The 26,821-nt window shown below is 33.1% G+C and overlaps 2 protein-coding genes and 1 pseudogene across 2 annotated transcripts; 1 reads left to right on the forward strand and 2 right to left on the reverse strand.

The window, feature by feature from the left end:
• Nucleotides 1–760: 760 nt before the first annotated feature.
• LOC148788499 (dirigent protein 21 pseudogene) lies at nt 761–1,471 on the reverse strand (annotated as a pseudogene).
• A 463-nt stretch (nt 1,472–1,934) lies between these two features.
• LOC148788500 (dirigent protein 21-like) lies at nt 1,935–2,561 on the reverse strand. The gene has a single exon (XM_088880110.1). It carries the CDS (start codon nt 2,559–2,561, stop codon nt 1,935–1,937), a length of 627 nt encoding a protein of 208 aa, XP_088736236.1.
• A 16,115-nt stretch (nt 2,562–18,676) lies between these two features.
• Nucleotides 18,677–26,179, forward strand: TPR9 (Tetratricopeptide repeat (TPR)-like superfamily protein). The gene is made up of 15 exons (XM_011078252.3): nt 18,677–18,888; nt 18,973–19,107; nt 19,323–19,409; nt 19,657–19,728; nt 20,122–20,314; nt 21,125–21,243; nt 21,559–21,948; nt 22,039–22,173; nt 22,348–22,458; nt 23,310–23,465; nt 23,687–23,905; nt 24,290–24,453; nt 24,719–24,833; nt 24,970–25,050; nt 25,608–26,179. Exons 1-15 carry the CDS (start codon nt 18,760–18,762, stop codon nt 25,815–25,817), a joined length of 2,316 nt encoding a protein of 771 aa, XP_011076554.1. The 5' UTR covers nt 18,677–18,759; the 3' UTR covers nt 25,818–26,179.
• Nucleotides 26,180–26,821: the final 642 nt, after the last annotated feature.

Here is a 26,821-nt window from a genome sequence, read left to right on the forward strand (position 1 = left end):
TTATTAATAATATATTAAGATACTTATTAATAATATATTAAGTAATAATAAATATCTTGAAAATTTTAAACTTGTCATTAAAAAGGGCCTGGATAGGTTTGCAATGCTCTCTGGGTTATGTGTCAACGTACAGAAGATCCACATTATTATCTCTAAGGCGGCACACGGATTCCATGACAGGTTACTCTCCCTCCTATCATTCCAAGAGGGAAAGCTACCTCTTCATTACCTCGGTCTCCCCTTTATTTCCTCTCGTACCACGATCAGGGACTGCACTCCACTCTTAGAAAAAATTGATAACCAAACTCGAGGGTGGGAAGGAATCGGTTAATATTTGACGGTAGGCTACAACTTATCAAATCCATACTGATGTCGTTTCACACCTGTTGAGTTAATCATACGGCAAGTACAATATATTTGTTGTATGATTGGTGTATAAAAAATGATTTAATTTGATCAAATTTAATCCGAACTAGAATTTTCTCTTTATAATTACAAGGAGTAATAAGTAATATACAAAGACCCCGTTTGCTTCGAGGATCGTATTAAATGAATGATATGATTATTCTTTACTAAATAAATAATAAAAAGTCTTGTACAATTAGCTGTTTACTTATATGTATTATTGAAACAGGATATATTCTATCATATGTTTAATTTGATATTTGATGTATCCGCATGCTTTTGGTAAAAAAAAATTACCTTTGAGCCCTTTACAAAAATTAATAGACAATAGAATATTATTATTGTTGTTGTTGTTGTTGTTATTACTGTTTTTGTTATTATTATTATTACTTGGTGCAATATTGTAACTATTTTTATACCACCTCCCAAAGTGGTATTAGTTATTGAGGCCTAACAATAATTAGTATAGAGTTTTCTTTTATACCGGGTCCCCATACAATAAAGTAAATATTGTATTAGCATATATCAATTTTCTTATATAGGCTTATATATCAAAGTAAACAGGGCCAAAGTGTATTGAAGCACGCTGTAGTTGGTGTCCACATTGAACAAATAAGTATTACCTGCAACAACTCCACAAGCCATTTTGAAAATACCAGTGCCACCAACGATGGGGAGCTCACTGTCTTTCTCGATAATAGGGTTTCTTCGCAAAATGTTGATGGTGGTATTGTTGTACTTGCCCTCTGTGAACTCGATGTTCAACCTCATCTAGAGAGTCGTACTGTGCAAGTCAGTGGAATTGATCGTCCCCTGAGCCCGCCCCACGACTTCTGAGTCTGGATTAGGCTCAATTGTCAATAAATCGTCGATCATGTTGATTAGACCGAAAGTCATGGCGAAAGTGGACGTGGTCGTGGACTCAACCACCTTAAAGATGGTGGGGCTATCACCGCCAAGGACATCCTGAAAATAAAAATGAAGCTTAATTTTGTACCTTTACATGGTCAAGACTCTGGAACTACTCGTGGATGGGTATAGAATTTTGAGCATCGGATTTTGACATGTGTATAATATTAGGATAAAACATCAAAATTTGACATAATTTTTAATACTCCATTTTATTCAACAAATAACAAATATATATTAAATAAAAAATAAATATGTAACTTCTAAAACTTTAATAAGGAATGGTGCATGGAATCCGCGACTTCAATTAGTTAATTAAAAATGTTATTATAAGCTAAGCATATTTCTTTAAATTAAGTTTTTTTCTCACAACATTACTATTATTTTTTGAACTGAAAATTGATATTTAATCAATTTATGTTTCATTTGCCGCAGCTATTATGAGAACAAGAAATTAAGTGTACTAATTCAATAGTTGATGGAAGAAAGTAAAAGATGACATGATTATTCATACATATATTATTGATGATTTAGATTGCTGATTGCTGATACCCCATGTCAAGGACCAGACCACATCGTTATTTGAAATACTTAACAAAACACAGAACCAAACATAAAAACTACGCCCATACTTCGCGACGAATAATTAGAACATATTCGTCCACATTATTTCTCGTCTCAAGATCGAGTATATAAGGAGCGGACAGAGCAAAGCCTCGAGCCATGGGCCAGCGTCCAGTACCACCAACTATGCTCAGCTCTCTAACATTATCAAACATGGAGTATCTACCTGTAATGCTGATCACACTTCTAAATGGACGAAAATTGTCAACAAAGTTCAAGTTCACGCTCAAGGCAGTTTGATGTAAATCAGTAAACGTGCGCGTCCCCTGAACTCGGCCACCAGCTGAGTCCTCATGGTCATGGGGATTGAACGTGTACCGGTGATCGACCACTTGGGTTAGGCCGAAATACGTTGGTGCATCAGTGATATTGGATGTGGCCACGGGCCATGCAGTTCGGTTTTCGCCACTTACTATGTCGTGGACGTAGTAATGGAGAACCCAATAGTCGTCACTATTCAGGTGCGAGAATCGGTTTTGTACTGATTGAAATGATTTGGGAAGTTTGAGTCCAGTAGAGGCCCCCGCCCCCGCCCCCGGCATGGCTATGACACGGCCGTCGGCATGGATCGCTACACTACCTAAGGTTGCTATTAGCATTAAGATTGTGAGAAGACTCCCCATTGCTCTCATTTTCATGTGTATTGTGAGAAGAGGTTTGTGTATTGATGTGGTTTGGAGGTTGAGGGATGGTCTTTTTGTAGATGAAGTTTGGTAGAGATAGGGAAGAGTGTGCAATAGCAAAACAAAAGACATGTGAAAATTTACACTAAAGCTTGATAAGCATTCAAGAACATATTGAATTCACATTTTTAACGAGAAAGTGGTCCAAGCCTTTGTATGCTGTCTGGATCGGACTTTCTGTCGGTGTGTATATTGGAGGTAATAGAAAATAAAATAGATTTTACAAAAGAAAATTTCAATAGTTGGATTGGATATTTTATTTTGAATTCAGGATTTTTTTACGTCATTATAGGAAAAGATTTTGAACTTGGGAAATTGTATAGAACTTTCATGTGTTTTCAAAATTTAGTGAAAAACCCCCTGTACTAAAAGAATAGGCAAAAAAATCCCTGTATTTTTTAAAATTTTCCATATTTTTTTTTCCGTTAGGTAAATCCTAACAGCGTTAAATTTTTGTTAAATTCACCGTTATACTCTTCTTATAACAACCATTAGTATTTAAATTTAAAAAACAAACTGTACAAATCTTAAGTAATTTAAAATATATTTTTTATTTATATATATTTATATATACGTTATATATAATGTAATGTACTATTCCTCCGAAACTTCTCACTAAGATTCTAGCATCGTCTGAATGAATTTTCGGTCATGGTGTATACCATTCGAATATTCTCCTTAAGGCGAACATATTCATACCATCAATTTGAATTTTTATTGATCGGAGAGTGGGCTTCGAGCACGACCGTCAAAACTTCTTGGCTTCGATTCGTCATCGTCCAGATGAATTCCGGTCTGGAACCACCACCACTAGACTCGCCTCGACCTAAAGATTTGAAAGAGACCAACCTTGCTCATTTTCATCAAGTTTTTGCTAAGATTCAAAAATTTTAAATTCATTTCTGCCGTGAAGTTTCTTGTTGTCGATTCACCACCATTTGGATGAATCACGGCCTACGACTACCTCGTTCAGACAATTCCAACGAGGCCAAGCTTGACCATTTTCATCCCCGTCAACGATTCGTCGGTGACAGAGAAGAAGAGAGATAAAAAAAAAAATAAGTAAAATTATTTAATTTAATAAAGTTTAAAAATAATAAAAAATATTAAATGTTTAATTTAAATATACATTAATATTTTAAATATAATATTTTATATAAGTTAAAAAATTGATATAGTTTGTATGTATTTTTATATTTGTTTAATATATTTTATAAATAAATATTAAAATATATTTAAGTTAAATAATGATTTAGTAAAAGTATTTAATTTAATAAAATTTAAAAATAATAAAAAAATATTAAGACAATAAGATTGTTTGGCTCAATTATTTGGGGATTGATGAGTTCAAAATATCAACCACTTGACAATAAATTTAACATTTAATTATGGTTGATTGTTATGGTTAAAAGCAAATACTCATAGTAAATTATATTTTATTATGATCACGCAACAATTGTGACCGAAGGTCATAGAGGATCGAAAAACTCAAAAAAAAAAATTTAAATCCAACCATAAGGCGGGATAAAGAACCGATCATGTAGGCGGAATACAACAAAAGAATATTTTTTATTATGATAGATATAAAAAGAATTGAATAAAGTAAGAGAAGACTAAGTTGAGAGCCTTTTATAATGAGTTAAACTAATAGGTATGAATTTTGGCCAAAGTATACCACACTAAAGTACAAAAACAACAGCAAAGAACGACAAAATTGGGCAGCGATGGCAAGGTCGATCTTGTCCATGCCCATAATTTAAATCAACGATCCAGAGTGTCTTTTCCTTATGTTTATTCAATTTTCTCTTATATTTATCAATAATGAAAAATACTCTTTTTTTTTTTTTTTTGTTAAGTGTTGCTATCTCCTTTGTTATGAATAATTTAGCAGAGTAATTTAACATTACATTAGGCTAAAGATATGAACAGAAGCAAAAATGAAGGTAACTACAAGTGGAGAAATATAAATAAGAAAGCTTACAAGTAATCTCTGCTCATTCTTATGCCAAATAACACTTTTATATAACTGAAGAGAAAAAAAAACAAGTTACAAAAATCCTCGCCAATAAATAATAAAGTTGTAGATAATAATAAATTTTCTTATTGTGTAATAGGACAATTCGTTCCCGGGACCATGTTCACATTCTCAACATGTCTCTTGTTTTTGGACATTTAAAGTAGCAACTTGATTTTTGAACATGAACATCAATTGAAAATTTTAAACTTGTTATTAAAGATATATATTAAATGACAGTATTTTTTTGTCTTTTACGATATAATAACTATCATTTAATATATATCTTTAATTCGTATTTAATATAACTTATTATTATATCGTGACAAGACAAAAAATACTGTCATTTAGTATATATCTTTAATAACAAGTTATTAAATAATATATTAAGATACTTATTAATAATATATTAAGTGACAATAAACATCTTGAAAATTTTAAACTTGTTATTAATAATATAATAAGTGACGATAAATTCGTATTTAAACTTGTACTTGCAAGTGTAGAATGTAACAATAACCACATACAAACACGTAGACAAGTACCTGTATGCTTCACATGAACAAGTTCAATCGAGGTCATGGATTTCGAGTTTCATTGATCGTGTAGGTATATGTCTCATTTTATGTGAGTTATTGTAGTTTATTATTATTGTTGGTCATATTGGTGTATTGATTGAATTGATGCAATTTTTTTTTTTTTATAAACAAAGGAGAATAGGGAGAGAGAGAGAGAGAGTTCACACTCTTTTTTAGCTATGTCTATTTGAATTGTAGTCGCCAAATTTGAATTTTTATTTTTTTTAAAGCGATATGTATTATTAGTTTTTTTTTAAAAATAAGACAATTAAAATTTTTAATATTAAATAATTAGATTTAATCAATATTACTATTAAAATATAACGACAACTACTTTTTTAATATCATAACACCCTACAAATTAGTGGAGTTCAAATTTATAAACTTATTGGCGATTTTAACACGGTCCATGAGTGAAGTGTGTGGCAATTCAGGTGACATAAGGTTAGCCATGGCAGATTTCCTTGAGTGCCTTCATGATACAGGTCTTCTCAATTTTCTTATGCAGGGGGAGAGATTCGCATGGTACAATTGTAGCAGTGACAGTCCCAGTCTCTGGAAGAAATTAGATCGGTTTCTAGTCAATGATCGGTGGTTGCCGCAGTGGCCATTTGCGCACTATTAATGTCTTACACCACATACATCTGACCATTCTCCATTGGTTATACATGGTACGCTTGTTCAATCTACTGCAAGTATGTTCCAATTTGATAATTTTCTAGCTCTATCTTCAGAATTCACCCCTTCTATGCAGAATGTGTAGCGACACAACATTGTGTGAAGTGCTATATATGTGGTAACACGAAAATTGAAGGCCCTTAAACCTATCTTCCGGAAGCAACGAAGGAACAAGGGTGATTTGGCATCTAACGTCTATAAGGCAGAAGGTTTTCTCCATACAGCCCAATCTCTCCTGCAGTTAGACCGTCATAATTCACTGCTACTTCAATTGGAGCACTGTTGTAAGTTGATTCTACTGTTGGCTACTCGGCTTGAACAACATATGCTACAGCAACATGCTGAGATGGTTTGGCTGAAAGGTGGTGATCAATGCTCTCGGATTTTCTTTCGGAAAGGTGGCAGCACGAAGATTTGCCAAACATATTCTCTAAATTACAAGCTAAGGGGTACATTATTGACAAACCAAATAGCAGTTACGAATGAATTTGTTGATTTCTACAGTGGCTTTTTGGAGGGGCTAGACGGAATCGAGCTCTTGATGTACGGCACTTACGTCCATGGGCTCGACGCCTGTTGTCGGATGTGGAAGGCAGTGACTTGATGCAGCCACTCACCACACACGAGGTCAAAATGGTGATTTTTTATATTGCAGAAGATAAAGCACCTGGCCCGGATGGCTGTACTTCTGGATTCTTTAAGGAGGTTTGGCCGGTAGTGGGGTAGGAGATCACCAATGCAGTTATGGAGTTCTTTCGCACCAGCAAACTTCTCAAACAAGTGAAGCAACGTTGCTCACACTTATTCCTAAGGTACGCAATCCCAGCACGGTTGCTGAATTTCGGCCTATCTCTTGTTGCAATGTGCTATATAAGGTGATTACAAATATTATAGTACAGCGTATGCGTGTCGTCTTGGATTATTTAATCAGTCCCTCGCAGAACACATGCATGCCAAGCAGGTCAATCAACGACAATATTCTGCTAGCTTAGGAGCTTTTTTCAGGCTATAAGAAACAACGCCTTCCACATAGATGTGCACTGAAGGTGGACTTATGAAAGGCATACGATACAGTAGAATGGACTTCTTATTGGTTGTGTTGCATCTATTTGGATTTTTGGGGACTGTTTATCAGTTGGACAGCGGAGTGTGTCACCACGCCTGCTTATTCAATTTATCTCAATGGCACAACACACGGCTACTTCAAAGGGGCGCGAGGGTTGCGCCAAGGGGACCTAATATCCCATTATTTATTTGTTTTGTTATGAAGGTGTTATGGATGATTATACAACATCCTATCGATCAGGATGACAGGTTCTCATTTCATTGGAAGTGTGAGGCGATGGGCCTATTTCAACTTTGCTTTACTAATGATCTTATTCTCTTTTGTAGGACCGTTGAATCGTCTATCGAACTAGTTAAAAAGGGTCTGGATAGGTTTGCAATGTTTTTCAGGTTATCTGTCAACCCACAGAAGAGCCACATTATCTCTAAGGTGGCACACGGACTCCATGATAGGTTAGTCTTCCTCCTATCATTCCAAGAGGGAAATCTACCTCTTCGTTACCTCCCTCCCCTTTATTTCCTCTCGTATCACGATCAGAGACTGCACTCCACTCTTGAAAAAAAATGATAACCAAATTCGAGGATGCGAAGGAATTCGGTTAACATTTGCTGGTAGGCTACAACTTATGAAATCCCTACTGATGTCGTTTCACACCTATTGAGCAGTCGCATTTATCTTACCAAATATGGTGATTCGTGAGATTGAGAAACGCTTCCGTACATTTCTTTGGAAGGGTACCACAGGAATGAGCTATCCGAATGTTTCTTAGACACTTATTTGTAGGCTATTAGAGGAGGGGGACCTCGGCCTTAGGGATATTTTAGCCCTCAATCGAGCTCTCATGTGCAAGCAATTATGGAAGATTATTGTGCGACAATAGGACTCCGTCAGGGTTCATTGGTTATTCCATACTCGGCTTAGAGCTAACACTATCTGAACAGTCAGCAACAGAAGGGGGCCGTGGGGGTGGAGCCAAATTCTTGCTCTCCGACCATGGCTATTACCTTATATGACTTGCGGGTTGGTAATAGGGATTTATTTTCCCTTTGGCAAGACCTTGGCATCAATTGGGGCCATTGATTCATCACTTTTCTACTGGCCCGACCGTTACAAACATCCTCCTGGCTACACTCCTACACTCGGTCATTGCGAATGGGAATGGAGCTGGCCGCCACTCACTAATGAATTCATGGCGATCATTCACCTTTTGCCTGTCATCCATGGTGGAGAGGATCGTATTATTTAGCGCTTGAATGACGATACCTTTACAACAGTGGCAGCGTGCCACCTCTTTTGTCCTCAAGGACCCAAGGTAGGCTGGACTTCACTATTCTTAGGTCCTTTCAAGATTCCCCGCAATCAATTTATCTTATGGCTTGCCATTTTGGGGAAGTTATCTATGCTTGACAAATCATGGTTGCACCACACCGGTGGGGTATGTGTCCTTTGTCAAGGCGGGATCTCTGAGGCACATGAGTATTTATTCTTTCAGTGTCATTATGTTCGTCAGTGCATTGCTAGGACTGTACGGGTCCGATGGCCTATTCGATCGTGGAATATTGGCGTAGAGTGGATGTCACTTAAATGGAGAGGAAAGCATGTAATCAACGCCTCATACCGCGCACTATTAGCATTGTTAGTGTATCACTTGTGGCAAGAATGGAATCAACGGAGCTTTCAGCATACTAACCGTACATATGACACACTTATTAGGATTAGAGTTGAGAAGATTAGACATGTCATAATTAGTTATACACTCCCCTCAGTAGTTAGTACACATGCTCTTTACTCACTTTGGAGGATCCCTTAGTTTGACGGGACCTCGGCTACTTGAACAGTATTGTTGTATTTATCCTTTTATCTATTTATGCAATTTACCTTTATCAAAAAAAATTTATAAACATATAAATGTAGAGTTTTAATTTTGTCGATTAAATTAAATCATATGGTCAAACTTAAATATATTTTTTGACCCCAACTTAATTTGGCTAAAAAAATTAAATATTACGACTTCAAATATCCTTAAAAACTAGTCCAAGTTGAGAAATCAACTTTAATTATATTTAATTAAAAAATAAAAGCCTAATAGACATTTTCAAAACATCTAACAAATGTGCACTCCTGATTATCTTGACTGAAATATTATAAATATATTTTCAAAACATTGTTATAACTTAGGTTTTAGAAAAACACACTCTGTCCACTTATAGTAGGAAATTTTAGTTCGTCCTCCACTTAGTTAAATTTGAATTAATCATATGTCAATTACAATATATTTATTATATGATTAGTGTATAAAAAATAATTTAATTCAATCAAATTTAATTCGAACTAGAATTTTCTATTTATAATTACAAGGAGGAATAAATAATATACAAAGACCCCGTTTGCTTCGAAGATCGTATTAAATGAATGATATGATTATTCTTTTCTAATTGAATAATAAAAAACCCTTGTAGAATTAAGTATTTACTTATATGTATTATTGAAACAGGATATATTCTATCATATGTTTAATTTGATATTTGATGTATCTGCATGCTTTCGGTAAAAAAGGTTACCTTTGAGCCCTTTACAAAAAATTAATAGACAAAAGAATATTATTGTTGTTGTTGTTGTTATTATTGTTATTATTATTATTATTACTTGGTGCAACATTGGGATTAGTTTTATACCACCTCCCAAAGTGGTATTAGTTATTAAGGCCTAACAGTAATTAGTATAGAGTTTTCGTTTTATACCGGGTCCCCATACAATAAAGTAAATATTGTATTAGCATATATCAATTTCCTTATATAGGCTTATATATCAAAGTAAATAGGGACAAAATGTATTCAAGCACACCGTAGTTGGTGTCCACATCGAACGAATAAGTATTATCTGCAGCAACTCCACACGCCATTCTGAAAATACCAGTGTCACCAACGACGGGGAGCTGACTATCTTTCTCGATAATAGGGTTTCTTCCCAAAATGTTGATGGTGTTGTCGTTCTACTTGCCCTCCGTGAACACGATGTTCAACCTCATTTGGAGAGTCCTACTGTGCAAGTCAGTGAAATCGATCATCCCCTGAGCCTGCCCCACACTTCTGACTCTAGCTTAGGCTCAACTTTTAATAAATCATCGATCATGTTGATTAGACCGAAAGTCGTGGCGGAAATGGACGTGTCCACGCCTTAAAGATGGTGGGGCTATCACCGCCGAGGACATCCTAAAAATAAAAATGAAGCTTAATTCTGGGCACCTTTACATGGTCAAGACTCTAGAACTACTCGTGGATGGGGACGGGTTTAGGATTTTGAGCATCAAATTTTGACATCAATATAATATTAAGATAAAATTATGGATACGTCCATCGAAATTTGACATAATTTTTAATACTCCACATTATTTAACAAATAACAAATATCTATTAAATAAAAAATAATTATGTAACTTCTAAATTTTAATAAGAAATTGTGCATGGAATTCACGACTTCAATTCGGCTGACAACCTTGACAAGTGAAGGCTGTCAGCCTCACTTGTCAAGGCTGGTTCAACCTTTTCTTTTTAATAATAATAATTATTATTATTATTATTTTATAATATAATTATTTAAAAAAATTCTAATTATAATCAATGTAATAAATTTATTGTTGTTATTTTGATATATTTGTTGAATTGAATCAACCAAAATTATCATATATTATTATATATATTATGCATATAATAATTTATCTCGATATATAAAATAATAACTCAATTCAATAAAATATTAATTTAAACGATAAGTTAAATTATAATGACTTATATAAAGTGAAACAAAAATTTAATTATATTATAATATTTGTAACGGACTGATTATAAATAATATATTATTATTATTATTGTTGTTGTTGTTAATATTATTATATATTATGATTATTTAATTATAAATATTATAACGAATACAACTAATAAATTTTTAACATTGATTATAATAATAACAAATTGTACGGATTGAGAGGCCCCAAACAGGTGAGCAAGGACAGGTCTGAGTTCTGAATGGGTGAATTAGTAGAGTGTGCTGCTGTTTTCATTTTAGTGCTTATATATATGTACAGACACGTCGCAGTAATAATTAATACTATATAATTTCCTTAATTAACTTGAAAATGTTATTATAAGTTAAGCATATTTCTTTAGATTCAGTTTTTTTCTCACAACATTACTATTATTTTTTGAACTCAAAATTGATATTTAATCAATTTATGTTTGATTTGCCGTAGCTATTATAAGAACAAGAAATTAAGTGTACTAATTCAAAAATTGATGGAAGAAAGTAAAAGATGACATGATTATTCATACATATATTATTGATGATTTAGATTGCTGATTGCTGATACCCCATGTCAAGGACCAGACCGCATCGTTATTCGAAATACTTAACAAAACACAGAACCAAACATAAAAATTACGCCCATCTTCGTGACGAATAATTAGAACATATTCGTCCACATTATTTCTCGTCTCAAGATCGAGTATATGAGGAGCGAACAGAGCAAAGCCTCGAGCCATGCGCCAGCGTCCAGTACCACCAACTATGCTCAGCTCTCTAACATTATCAAACATGGAGTATCTACCTGTAACGCTGATCACACTTCTAAATGGACGAAAATTGTCAACAAAGTTCAAGTTCACGCTCAAGGCAGTTTGATGTAAATCAGTAAACGTGCGCGTCCCCTAAACTCGGCCACCAGCTGAGTCCTCATGGTCATGGGGATTGAACGTGTACCAGTGATCGACCACTTGGGTTAGGCCGAAATACGTTGGTGCATCAGTGATATTGGATGTGGCCACGGGCCATGCAGTTCGGTTTTCGCCACTTACTATGTCGTGGACGTAGTAATGGAGAACCCCATAGTCGTCACTATTCAGGTGTGAGAATCGATTTTGTACTGATTGAAATGATTTGGGAAGTTTGAGTCCAGTAGAGGCCCCCGCCCCCGCCCCCGGCATGGCTATGACACGGCCGTCGGCATGGATCGCTAGACTACCTAAGGTTGCTATTAGCATTAAGATTGTGAGAAGACTCCCCATTGCTCTCATTTTCATGTGTATTGTGAGAAGAGGCTTGTGTATTGATGTGGTTTGGAGGTTGAGGGATGGTCTTTTTGTAGATGAAGTTTGTCGAGATAGGGAAGAGTGTGCAATAGTAAAACAAAAGACATGTGGAAATTTTACACTAAAGCTTCATAAGCATTTAAGAACATATTGAATTCACATTTTTAACGAGGAAGGTCCAAGCCTTTGTATGCTGTCTGGATCGGACTTTCTGTCGGTGTGTATATTGGAGGTAATAGAAAATAGAATAGATTTTACAAAAGAAAATTTCAATAGTTGGATTGGATATTTTATTTCGAATTTTAGGATTTTTTTTAATTTAACATGTACACACTACGTGTACAAAAATTACGTCATTATAGGAAAAGATTTTGAACGTGGAAAATTGCATAAAACTTCCATTTATTTTCAAAATTTAGTGAAAAACTCCCTGTACTAAAAGAATAGGCAAAAAAATCCCTATATTTTCTAAAATTTTGCATACTTTCCCTTTCCGTTAGGTAAACCCTAACGGCGTTAAATTTTTGCTAAATTCACCGTTATACTCTTCTTATAACAACCATTAGTATTTAAATTTATAAAACAAACTGTACAAATCTTAAGTAATTTAAAATATATTTTTTATTTATATATACGTTATATGTAACGTAATGTACTATTTCTCCGAAACCTTCTTACTAAGATTCTAGCATCGTCTGAATGAATTTTCGGCCATGGTGTATACCATTCGAATCTTCTCCTTAAGGCGAACATATCCATACCATCAATTTGAATTTCTATTGATCGGAGAGTGGGCTTCGAGCACGACTGTCAAAACTTCTTGGCTTCGATTCGTCATCGTCCAGATGAATTCCGGTATGGGACCACCACCACTAAACTCGCCTTGACCTAAAGATTCGAAAGAGACCAACCTTGCTCATTTTCATCAAGTTTTTGCTGAGATTAAAAAATTTTAAATTCATTTCTGCTGTGAAGTTTCTTGCCGTCGATTCACCACTGTTTGGATGAATAACGGCCTACGACTGCTATCGTCCAGACAATTCCAACAAGGCCAACTTGTCCATTTTCATCACTGTCGTCGATTTGTCGACGACGGATAAGAAGAGAGATAAAAAAAAATTAAGTAAAATTATTTAATTTAACAAAGTTTAAAATTAATAAAAAATATTAAATATTTAATTTAAATATATATTAACATTTTATATAAGTTAAAAAAATTGATATAATTTTTAGGTATTTTTATATTTATTTAGTATATTTTATAAATAAATATTAAAATATATTTAAATTAAATAATAATTTAGTAAAAGTATTTAATTTAATAAATTTTAAAAAAAATATATTAAGACAATATGATTGTTTTGCTCAATTATTTGGGGATTGATGAGTTCAAAATATGAACCACTTTACAATAAATTTAACATTTAATTATGATTGATTGTTATGGTTAAAAATAAATACTCATAGTAAATTATTTTTTATTACGATCACACAATAATTGTTGACCGAAGGTCATGGAGGATCGAAAAACTCAAAAGAAAATTTAAATCCGACCATATGTCGGTATAAAGAACCGACCATATAGGCGGAATGCATAAAAACAAACAAAAATTTTATAAATCCAACCATGTAGGCATTAGGAAAATCGACCATGTAAGTGGGATGCAACAAATGAATATTTTTTATTATGACAGATATAAAGATAATTGAATAAAGTAAGAGAAGACTAAACTGAAAGCGTCTTACATTGAGTTAAATTAATAGGTATGAATTTTGGCCAAAGGATACCACAATAAAGCTCAAAAACAACGCCAAAGAACGTCCAAATCGAGCAGCGATGGCAAGACCGACCTTGTTCATACCCATAATTTAAATCAACGACCCAAAGTGTCTCTTCCTTATGTTTATTCAAATTCTCCTTATATTTATCAGTAATGAAAAATACTCTTCTTTTTTTATTTTTTACCGTTGCTATCTCTGTTGTTATGAATAATTCTGCAGTAGTGATTTAACCTTGCATTAGGCTAAAGATAAGAACAGAAGCAAGAATGAAGGTAACTACAAGTGCAGAAATATAAATAAGAAAACTTGTAAGTAATCTATGCTCATTCTTATGCCAAATAACACTTTTATATAATTTAAGAGAAAAAAAAAAAAAAAAAGTTACAAAAGCCCTCGTCAATAAATAATAAAGTTGCAGACAGTAATAAATTTTCTTATTGCGTACTATGACAGTTCATTCCCGGGACCACATTCACATTCTTCACATGTCTCTTGTTTTTCTCCATTTAAAGTAGCAACTTGGTTTTTGGACATGAACATCAATTAAAAAATTTATACTTGTTATTAAATATATATATTAAATGACAATATTTTTTTATCTTCACTATATAATAATTAATAATATATTAAATGATAATAAATTCATATTTAAGTTTGCACCTGCAAGTGTAAAATGTAACAAAAATCACATGCAAAACATGTATACAAGTACCTGTATGCTTCACATGAACAAGTTCAATCGAGGTCATGGGTTTCGAGTTTCATTGAACGTGTAGGTATATATCTTATTTTATGTGAGTTATTGTAGTTTATTACTATTGTTAGTCATATTGGTGTATTGATTGAATCGATGTCATTTTTTTTTTACAGACAAAGGAGAATTTGGAGAGGGAGAGAGAGATAGAGAGAGCTCAGACTCTTTTTTAGCTATGTCTGTTTGAATTGTGGTCGCTAAATTTGAATATCTATTTTTTTTAAAGCGATATGTATTATTTTTTTAAATAAGATAATTAAAATTATTATTATTAAATAATTATAATTAATTAATATTACTATTAAAATATAACGACAGCTACTTTTTTAATATAATAACACCCCACAAATTAGTGGAGTTCAAATTTATGAACTTATAATTGTAGACTTTTAATTTTTTCAATTAAATTAAATCATATGGTCGAATTTAAATATATTTTTTTGACCCCAACTTAATTTGGCTAAAAAAAATTAAATATTACAACTTCGAATATCCTTAAAAACTAGTCCAAGTTGAGAAATCAGCTTTAATTACATTTAATTTAAAAAAAGCCTAATAGACCATTTTCAAAACATCTATCAAATGTGCACTCCTTATTATCTTGATTGAATGGATCACAAATATTATAAATATATTCTCAAAAGATCGCAATAACTTAGATCTTAGAAAAACACACTCTGTCCATTTATAATCGGAAATTTTAGTTCGTACTCGACTTAGTTAAATTTGAATTAATTATTCGATAAATATAATATATTTATTGTATAATTAGTGTATAAAAAATAATTTAATTCGATTAAACATAATTCGAACTAGAATTTTCTATTTAAATTACAGGGAGTATAAGTAATATACAAAGACCCTCTTTGCTTCGAAGATCGTATTAAATAAATGATATGATTATTCTTTATTAAATAAATAATAAAAAATCTTGTACAATTAGTCAGCTGTTTACTTATATGTATTATTGAAACATGATAGATTCTATCATATGTTTACTTCGATATTTGATGTATCCGCATGCTTTGGTAAAAAAATTACCTTTGAGCCCTTTGTGCAATGGTTATTCTCACTTGGTGCAACATTGGGACTAATTTTATACCACCTCCCAAAGTGGTATTAGTTATTAAGGCATAAAAGTAATTAGTATAGAGTTTTCATTTTATATCGGGTCCTCATACAATAAAGTAAATATTGTATTAGCATATACCAATTTTCTTATATAGGTCTATATATCAAAGTAAACAAGGGCAAACTATATTCAAGCACACCGTAGTTGGTGTCCACATCCAACGAATAATTATTACCGACAGCAACTCCACGAGCCATTCTGAAAATACCAGTGCCACCAACGATGGGGAACTCACTGTCTTTCTCGATAATAGGGTTTCTTCCCAAAATGTTTATGATGCTGCCGTTGTACTTGCCCTCCGTGAACACGATGTCCGGCCTCATCTGGAGAGCCGTACTGTGCAACTCAATGTAATCGATCGTCCCCTAAGCCCGTCCCACGACTTTTGAGTCTGGCTTAGGCCCAACTATCAATAAATCGTCAATCATGTTGAGTAGACTGAAAGTCGTGGCGGAATTGGACGTGATCGTGTACTCAACCACCGAGTTGGGGCTATCACTGCCGACAACATCCTGAAAATAAAAATGAAGCATAATTTTGGGTACCTTTACATGGTCAAGACTCTAGAACTATTTGTGGACGAGTTTAGAATTTTGAGCGTTGGATTTTGACATAAGTATATATTAGGAAAAAGTTACAGCGGCCTCCACTAAAATTTAACATAATTTCTAATACTCCACATTATTTGACAAATGACAAATATCAATTAAATGAAAAATAACTATATAACTTCTAAATGGTGCGTGAACAATATTATTGTAGGTTTAGTTATTTTTTTATTATAAAAAAAGAAAATAATAAAGATATATCTAAAATAATACATATAATATAAATATAACAAGTTATGGACATAGAATTTTTCTTGTAAAATTTTAATAAGGATGGTGCATGGAATCCACGACTTCAATTCGGCTAACAGCCTTGACAAGTGAAGGCTGTCAACCTCACTTGTCAAGGCTGATTCGACCTTTTCTTTTTTAATAAATATTTATTATTATTATTATTATTATTATTATTATTATTATTATTATTATTATTATTATTATTATAGAATATAATTTTTTAAATATTTTTCTAATTAAATCAATGTTCTAATAAACTTATTGTTGTTATTTTGATATATTTATTGAATTGAATCAACCAAATATTTTATATATTATGTTTATAATAACTTATCTCGATATACAAAATAATAACACAATTCAAAAAAATATTAATATAATAATAACTAAATTGTAATAACTTACATAAAGTGAAACAAAAATTTAATTGTATTATAATATTTGTATTCATTGTAATATTTATAACAATTGATTGTAAATAATATATTATTATTATTGTTAATGTTATTATTAATATATTATTATTATATATTATGATTGTTTAATTATAAATATTATAACGAATACAACTAATAAATTTTTAACATTGATTATAATAATAACAAATTTTACGGAATAATAACAAATATATATAATAGTTTAGGAAATAAATTACATATACAGACACGTCGCAATAATAATTAATACTATATAATTTCCTAATTAACTTGAACACAGTAAAACCACCTTATTATCTATATTGTATATAAAAAAAAAAAAAAAATTCCACTTTCACTCACAGATAGCGGTTACTTACACAGTGATACCAATTTTTTAAATTACCAAAAATATCCTTATGTATTTCCAATCACTTCTACTCAAATTCTTCTTTTGTCTATTTATTTATACTAATATATACTTTTACTCACAAACAACAGTTTGTAAAACAGCGATACCAATTTTTTTTATATTGATAATATCACTAAATTAGTTTATTTTATTTATTTATTTATTTATTAAAATGTGATATATTAATTTATATATTTAAATATTGTTTATAATTTGTTTAAAATATAAACAATTATTATTATATGCACGTAGGAACAACGTGGCATAACCACTAGTTATACAGAGAAAAACTGCAAATAGTACTTAATTAATTAACTGGATTAAGAACAATCAATGTACTAAAATTTATCCATGATTTTATTGATCTAGAAGGGGGTGGAAAACACATAAATAATCATCTAAAAATCCAATTAAATCAATTTTCGTTCTTTATCTTTTGTATTTTAGTAATTAGTCTTTTATCTTTTTAAAATAATAAATAGGTCCTATAATTCTTTTGTAATTTTGATTCTTAAATTTTTTAAATTTACAAATATTGTCAGAAAAAAGCATATTATCGCCCAATATGTGCTTTTTATAATTTAGGGCTATTGTTCTCATTTGTCATTTTAATTGACCAAAATTACAAAAAATTAAAAGTCATAGGACCTATTTGTCACCTAGTTCGTGGTATGACTGGGGTCTTATGATTATGTGTTAGGACTGTTAGATTATTTTCTCGATGTACTGCATGGTGCCGACCAGTCAGTGTGGAGCAGGTGTACACAAGCTCAGTTGGAAATGGTTGCTAGACTGTGAACATCAAAATTGAGAATATTTTTTTCGTGAAATGCTACGATGAGGTCTTCCAGTGGGCTAATATAGATATATTGTCCCACGATCACAACCTACCCACCAATTATTATAGTACGAAAAAATTAATAAATTTTTTTAATTTACCCGTTAAAAAAATCGATACGTATAAAAAATAGTTGGATACTGTAATTAAAGGATGGCATTGATGGGTCCGGATAAACAATAAGCATAATTTCCTATTTTCATATGGGTACTTAACCTACGAATGAAGTCTAATTTAGTTGTAATATTATGATAGTGGATTTTAATTCGTGTCAAGTTATTTTTACAAAAATAATTATAATTAATTTATTTTAATTAATAATACATATTAATTTATTTTAATTAATAATACATGTTGATTTTTTTTAATTATTATTTTAATTAATAATACATGTTGATTTATTTTAATTAATAATAATTAAGTGCTAGTGACTTAAGTCACAGATGCGATTGTCATAAACCTCTATAATCACCCACCAACGTTGGAGTTCACTCTGCTCGTCGTTCACGTACACCCCCAAATTCCCCAACGCTTAGCCGAGCATGGAGAAGCTGAAATCTGCAATCCCTGAAACCCTAAAGCGGAAAATTGCTGAAAGCACGGCCAACGACCTCCACTCCACTTGCTCTTCGCTCCTCCAGTTCTTCCAAAACTTGCCCCTCTTTCACCAGGTACAACTTTGATATAGTGAATGGGTGATTTTTTTGTTGAATTTATATATTTTTGTTCTCCTGATTTTGGTCGATTGTTTGCAGATGGTTAGGGATTTGACGGACCCTGAAATGGCGCTGTGCGGAAAGAATAAGGAAGCTGCGATGGAAGCCAAGGCCAAAGGCAATGAGTGCTTTGCCAAAGGGGATTATTCAAATGCTTTGCGGTTCTATTCTCAGGTTGAAACGAAAGAAGGAAGGACAGTTAGTTTCTTGAGTTCGTATTTTAGTTTAATTTCGTGTCTTGCTCTGATGTTGGATTATGTTTGAAGAATAGTAGTTGTACTTGATGGCATTGTTTATGTTGATTACTGAATGGAATCAGTCAGTAGATGTGGCTTCAAGTCTATGTCTGCATATTTATTCCGAAGTTCTTTGTTCAAACTGAAAAACAGGCACTGCGCATGGCTCCACCGGATGTTGAAGATAAGGAGAAAAATCTACTTGCAACACTTTACCTTAACCGTGCTTCCTCGTTGCATGTGAGTTTTAGCTTGAGATTGTTCTCAGGGCTTTTCATGCTGAGCAGTAATAATGCAAAAGTTTTCATGAATGGAAAAATGTTTATTTTTAGCCTGTGGAATATTTGGATTTATATGGAAGGCTTTTGGTAGTAGACCGTTAGCTTGTTGGCTTTTGGGATTGTGTTATTAAGATATTGATTTGTTTGATGCATACTTTGACTAGCTTTTTCTCTGTTCATTTCTTTTTCATGTGATTTATCTCCAGAAATTGGGATTCTTTCTGGAAAGTCTGCAAGACTGCAGCCGGGCTCTCATACTATCCCCTGGCTATGCAAAGGTGAAGTATTAGTTCCATCATCTATCTTCTCCTATTTCGCTGAAATTGATGATATTTTTGGATCCCGAAAGGATTTGTAATATTATTCAATTATCGTATGTGTAGTTGTGCAGAAAATCTTTTGCTACCTTCGAAAAGGCTTATCTGCTGTTTGTCTAACCATGATCTTCTCATTATTTTGACTGAAAACTCGTGATTTTAGCATGTACTATTCACACTTGCTCATTTGTACAAATTAACTTACATGAGTTTCTTGGCCTTGCGTAGCATCAGGAAGTGGTAATAAGAGATATGCCAAATTGAGAAAGAAGAGAATTCCATCTCATTATCCTACTTTCAAGTTTCTACCATTTCGTATCTTAACTAAAATTCCAAATTTACATCTTACTGTAGGCATGGTTTAGAAGAGCCAAGGCAAATTTATCATTGAGCAACTACAAAGATGCTATTAGTGATTTGACTGTTTCCCTAAAGATAGAGACATCTCTGAGTGGTAAAAGGCAGATAGAAAGTGAACTAAACATGTTACATGATCAATTCAGGCCGAGAAGTAGTGCTATGGAACAACCAAATGATGACAGATCAGGTTTTTCTCGACATCATCTTCATTTCTATATTTCGTCTTACATATATATATATATATATATATTTATGAACTCGATCTGTTTTCCTAATATTTATTTATAATCTCCAATTGCAATACCTTTGTGCTGCTGACGCATGTCAATTGTACCACTAATATGACATTTTTCCTGTATTTCGTCTTTCTTATTCTGCGATTAATAAATCTATCATCCTAGTCTCTATTTAATATTTTCTTTTAGTAAAGGCTCTTGTTAATCAAACTGTTTAATGGTTCCATGTAAGGGGGGCGTCTAGTGGTTGACAGCTTTGGTCCTGAGGATGTCTATAAATAAAAAATATTATATTCTAGTCAAATATTTACCATAGAATATCAATATTAGTTGTTATTTAATAAATTGCAAAAGATTGAAGTGTTAATGCAAGAAATCAGTTGAGTTGGTTGAACCAGTCATTGGTTCAAATCATCCAAACTGATCTCTCATTACACACAATTGACATGGTTAAGTTTTAGTGAGATTAGCAGGGTTGCTCATTTGCTGCTGTGGGGTTCAGTCACGGATTTGGAGAAGTTTGTTTTCTCACTTATCTAAGGCTCATTAACTATCATACTGTTCGATCAATCTTTTTTCTTGACTATTGTTGCTTGTGTCTTTAGCTGACTATGCATTGGTCGTAACAAGTTAATTTTGAGTTGAACCATTAAACCAATGCATTTTTTATTGTGTGCACCTTGTTTCTTTGATATTTTGCTTTCCTGTAACAAGTGTTTTTTCCTTGCATGATGTCTTATATTGTAGGTCTTATGTGACAGATGAGCAACTTCAAGTGGAACTCCAGTGTGTCCCAATACCAACTAAAGGGAGGGGAATGACTTCTTGTACTGACGTTCCTCTGGCTTCTCTAATTCATAAGGAAGATCCTTATGCTGCGGTATGAAGTAAACTTTTTTATTTTCTTAGCTTTAAGCAATATTTTACTACTTTGATCATGTCCACTTATTCCTTAATAAAGCGTAGTTGCTGCTGTCCTTTTGCTCATCTAATGGATTTCCTGTTCTGAATTGTGTAAAAAATAATATGTGCTTCCGCTTCAAATTATTGGTGAATCTTAGAATATCTTGGCATGATTGTTATTCACTGTCTTCCACCAAAATCATCATTGCAATTGTTAAGTTCAACGGCAGCGTAGGCAAAAACCTGCTGAGTTTTGAAGATGCAGAAGTCTTTAATTTGGTGAATGGTGCAGATTATATTGAAGCATTGTCGGGAAACTCATTGTGCTTTCTGCTTCAATGAACTACCAGCAGATACAGTGCCCTGTATGTCATGTTCAATTCCATTATACTGCTCTCTAAAATGTCAACTGCAAGCTGGAGGACAAGATTTTTCAAACTATAAGAGCAAATATGAATTTCCAGAAGACTTGTCCGATGTTCTTGAACAATATATAAGAAATGTGACTTCACCTGGCATTTCGAGTTCAAACTTTGAACATGCTGAACATAGACATGAGTGTCTAGGTGTGAACTGGCCTGCAGTTTTGCCATCTGATGTGATTCTGGCTGGCCGTATCCTTGTGAAGCATATACAACAACAGAGTCGTGGTGGAGTTCAGCCTAAATATCACGGAATTCTAGTAAGTTTTTTAATATTTTGCTTTTGCTTCTATATCAGCTCCATTAGTTAATGTATTTTGCTCCAAGCTGACAACACTGGTTATCTCTAGGATCTTTGTCAGAATTATGGACAACTTTCATCTGATAGCAAATTGGAGTTTCATGTGTATTCTATGATTCTGATGTGCTGTCTTCAGCAAGTCCTCGCCACCAGACTTCCTTTAAACTCGGAGATAACTTCAGAGGTAAGTTACACTGCTCGATAATTATGAAAAGCTGCAGTTGTAATTCTATAGGCTCCAAAATCTCTGTTTCTGTATCATTTCAAATTGTTATGATACAGTATTCATCTTGTTATTTGTTCTCCTTACATCAGCAATCTTATTTCTTATTTAATTTTTAATTTTTTGGCAGTGCAGATTATCATGCTTCTCTCTCAAATTCGGGTCAATTCTATGGCAGTTGTCCGTATGAAATACTCTGATGGAAAGCAGCCCCTAGATTATGATGCAACAAGTTCGGTGGAACAGGTATTAGTTACTGTGGAAATATTTAAATATTCAGGTTGAACCATCCTCAAAATATCAATATAGCCAGCAATTTGACATTATTATTAAACATAGTGAGTATTCTTGTATGCATAGTGCATTTCTATTATATTGGTCTTCCTGTTCCGTCATCTGGCTTATGTTCTTCATGTAGCATTCAAACCAAATGACTCTATGAAATTCCGTTGATACTTCCACATATTACGCGTAACGCACAGTTGCATCGCTAGTTGTGTTTTCAGATAACAGTGCAAGATCACCCTCGTTGAGAAAATAAAAGATTGAGTTGATATAAGTGCGGAGCACTTCATAATGCATTTGAGTACATGTGTGGAACGCTTCATAACGCATTTTAGTTCTAGGAGTAAAGATGCAAATAAAATCACTTTTGTCCATCTTGATGCAGCTTCTGATCATTAGATATATTGTGAGATATCAATTCAAGGCATTGGCTAGTTTATTTTGGCCCGTAACTTCAAGTCAGGTGGTTATAACATGTGTTAATCTTTCTATGAATAATCATAGAAGTTGCGTCTAGGATGCAAATCAGACATGTTTGATTTTGTTTTTGCATATTGCACTATCTAATAAGGAAGCATTTCCTGGAGCTCAATAAAATTGTCATTTTATTATATGACTAGACGGACAGACCGGATTCCTGTTACCTTTGATGTAGTTCCTTTCATGTTGGAGAAACTTGATGCTTTTATTATTCAAAGTTTTGTAATAGCTTTTATGTAACTAAAACACATGGGTTTTTCTCTACTTCAATTTGATCTAAAAAATAATGGTAATTTTTTAATGTCCTGAACCTGTGTGAGATATTTTTATAGGTTCAAGTGGCTCAAGCCGTGTATTCTGGTGGGAGTTTCTTCAACCATTCTTGCCAGCCGAATGCTCATGCGTATTTCCTTTCACGTACTCTCTTCATACGAGCAACGGAACATGTTGCAGCAGGATCTGAACTGGAGCTCTCCTATGGCCCTCAGGTAGTCAGATCTATGGTATAGTTACGGAAAAAGGTCAATGAATTTTATATGATACAACCGGACTTATAATGATTATTCTATTATGGATGAATTGCTTAACCAGTCTGCATAACATTTGGAAGTTCTCTATAGAATACTTGGAGAACACAATCAAGCTACTCATTCTACACAATAAGTGGGGAAGAAAGTTATTGTTCTAAGCAATATATTACTGGTGACAGGTGGGACAGTGGGATTGCAGTGAGCGACGCAAGTTTTTGGAAGATCGATACTCATTTATATGTCAGTGTAGCGGTTGTTCTCAAGTGAATCTATCTGATCTTGTCCATTCTGGGTATCACTGTAATAGATCAAATTGTTTTGGAGTAGTAATGGACAGTTGTATTGCAAAATATGAGAGAGAAAAACTCAAACATGTCAAAGGACCAAATTCTTTACAGGTATTATACTGTAAGTTCAATTTTTCTAAGTTGAAGAAATTTCCATAATTGAACATGTAATCCACAAAGGTTTAAGAACATCTAGCAGATTCATTCTTACATTTGGATGAAAGTTGAAACAATATCACTATTTAGTGTGCATGTACAAGCAAAGCAGCTTTAAAGTTCATGCATCTCATGTTCTGCTATACTCTTCATATGAACACTTAGTTCCTATAAATTTGGTAGGAACCTACTTATTACCGCCGTACCATTTTCCTTTACTTCGTGAAGTTGATAATATAAACTAGAAATGACATGAAAGAATCACCTTGCCTTCACATAACAATTGTGAACAAATTTATCTCTCACATCTTACTTTTGCTCTGTGTGTACTTATTCAAGGATATGCTTCATGATGATAACATCGGGAGAGTGGCCAGTCGCCTGTTTGAGCAAACTGATTACAGTTGCTGTTTTGAGCCAGGCTATTGTTTGAGTTGCGGCTCTCTTTGTGATCTTGAAGCTTCACAAGAAACAATCACCAAAGCTGAGATTTGCATTAAAAGGTAGTGCTGCTTCAATTTACTACTGAAATTTCTTTATACTGAGAAACTCAAAAGCTTTTGCAATATTTGTGCCACCAACAACTTTTTTCTACATATTAAGATCTTGCTATGGCACTCCTCTTGTGATTTCTATTACATGCATAAGCAAATGAGTGACATGACCAAGTTTTCTTTGATTTTGTATTACATTGTATTTTGTCATGTTTTTATTTGTCCATAAGAGCATTTAAAACTGTGCATTTCATTGATCCATTTCACTGTTCAGATTGCAGGATGCACTAGCTTCTTGTGAAACCCCAACTACTTTAATTATGGATGCTTTGAAATCTATTGACATTTTAAGAACACTATTGCATCCTTTCAACAAGAGAATTGCTGAGGTAGTTCATGGCTTCCTATTGGTCTTACCTTCTCTTTTGCGATATTGATATGATATGCAGCATGCGTTGCCTTATTTCTCTTATATAGAAAGGATCAGAGTGAACAAGTCTTCAATGATACAATTGATGTTGTCAGGTGGAAGATAATATTGCACAAGCATTTTGTTCTACCGGTGAAATTCAAGCTGCGATGGCCCATTGCCTGGCTTCAATTAAGGTAAGCTTTGATTTTCAAGCTACCACAAGCCTTGGATTGTAATACACCTATCAATTCTCTAGCGGGATCTTGTTACAAGTGGACTTAAAACCCCTAAACAGAATCATGTTCAGCTGGAAATATCTCTCATTTGGAGTGCGTCTGCTTTTCCAGCAAATAATATCATGTTCTGCCCCTTATATATGAGGATTTTTGGGAAAAGCAACAAACTCTTTGATATCTTCTCTGCGTCATTTTACTTTGGGCTTCTATTATAAGCTGACTAGGAAATTAAGTGGTTACAAGCAAGTAAAGAATTTTTTAGGTTTTTGTCTGATACATGCTGTGTGATAGAGAACCCAAGACCATATCAAAACATAACTCTTGAGGATTTCTTCATGTTGGGTAACTGCTCTCCCGGAACATACTTAAGATATATTTGAATTGCTAAAACTGGTTAGATGCTTTTTATTCTCAGAGATAATTACAACATCATATCTTGAGATTTGATTTAATTACATGTTAACTGCCCTTCTTGCAAAATCCCAATTCAACTATGACAAGTTTTTTGCCAACAGATCCTGGAAAAGCTCTATGGTGAAGACCACATCGTCATTGGAAATGAGTTGATTAAACTATCCTCTATTCAGCTATCCATGGGTCAGAAAAGTACTGCAGACAACACGAATCAAATCGTTGCAATATTTTCACGATATTATGGATCTCATGCGGACATCATGTTCCCATATTTGCGATACCTTAAGAGAGAAGCAGGGAAACGTGTTTGAGTAAGAAAGTCACTTCATGCTTTTCACTTTAAGACTTTATCCCTGGACCACATGGCTTTTTGCGAGGCTTTGTTAAATTCTGGGTTTTTGGAGTCTACACTAGGAAAGAAGGGGAATCCAGCAACTTGGTTTAGTAACGATTTTCCAACTTAGATCAGTAAATTAGATTGTAACCTATACTGTTATTATTGATGGGAATTCGGTGTTTTCGTTAAGGTCTGATTGTTAAATTTGTGAAGATGATGTAATGTAGCAATGGAAGCGACATTTAAATTCTAGATTATTGTGCGAACATTCTTAAAAATACATAAGAATTTATTATGATTTCCTTGGTTTAAATGAATATATAGAAAAGTTTGTAACGCGAATAAGTACCAGAAATGCTTGGTGATGTATGATTTAGTTTGGTCCTCATATGACGGAAAATCTGCCTAGATTAGGTGAAACAGGATTTCCGGATATGTATTGAGGTGGTGGTTTTTTGCGATTGGTCGAATGAAATTGACGTATCTCAATATCTCATTAAGTTTTTATTCATTTTTGTGATGAACTTATTAAAATGTTCTTATAGACTATCAATAATAATTTTATTTACTTTTAAAATTTTATTAATTTTTGTATGAACTAATTAAATACTTTTTTTAATGATTCCTCAAAATTTTCTATATGAAGGGTACTTGTAATTATACTAAATTTTAGGGAATTATTGTAATTTACTCTAATAATTATTATGATTTGGTTGAAAATCTAATTATTGTTATTATTTCAGGATTTATATTTATGATCTCAGTCAATTTGTGCAAACAAAATTATGTAGAGTAAAATTAGGTTTACTTTTCCGTAAATTTGCTGCTTCCAAGTGGATTAGTTGTAAATCAACTACAACCCTAATGTTACATTACACACCAACATATGATGTATGGAATGGAGATGATACAATATAGATACGGAAAATGACAATTTTTTTCAAAATTTTAGGACATGAAATAGGGCTAGGTATAGCT

This window comes from Sesamum indicum, linkage group LG4 (assembly GCF_026168435.1).
Source record: "Sesamum indicum cultivar Baizhima isolate 11 linkage group LG4, ASM2616843v1, whole genome shotgun sequence".
NCBI lineage: Eukaryota > Viridiplantae > Streptophyta > Magnoliopsida > Lamiales > Pedaliaceae > Sesamum > Sesamum indicum.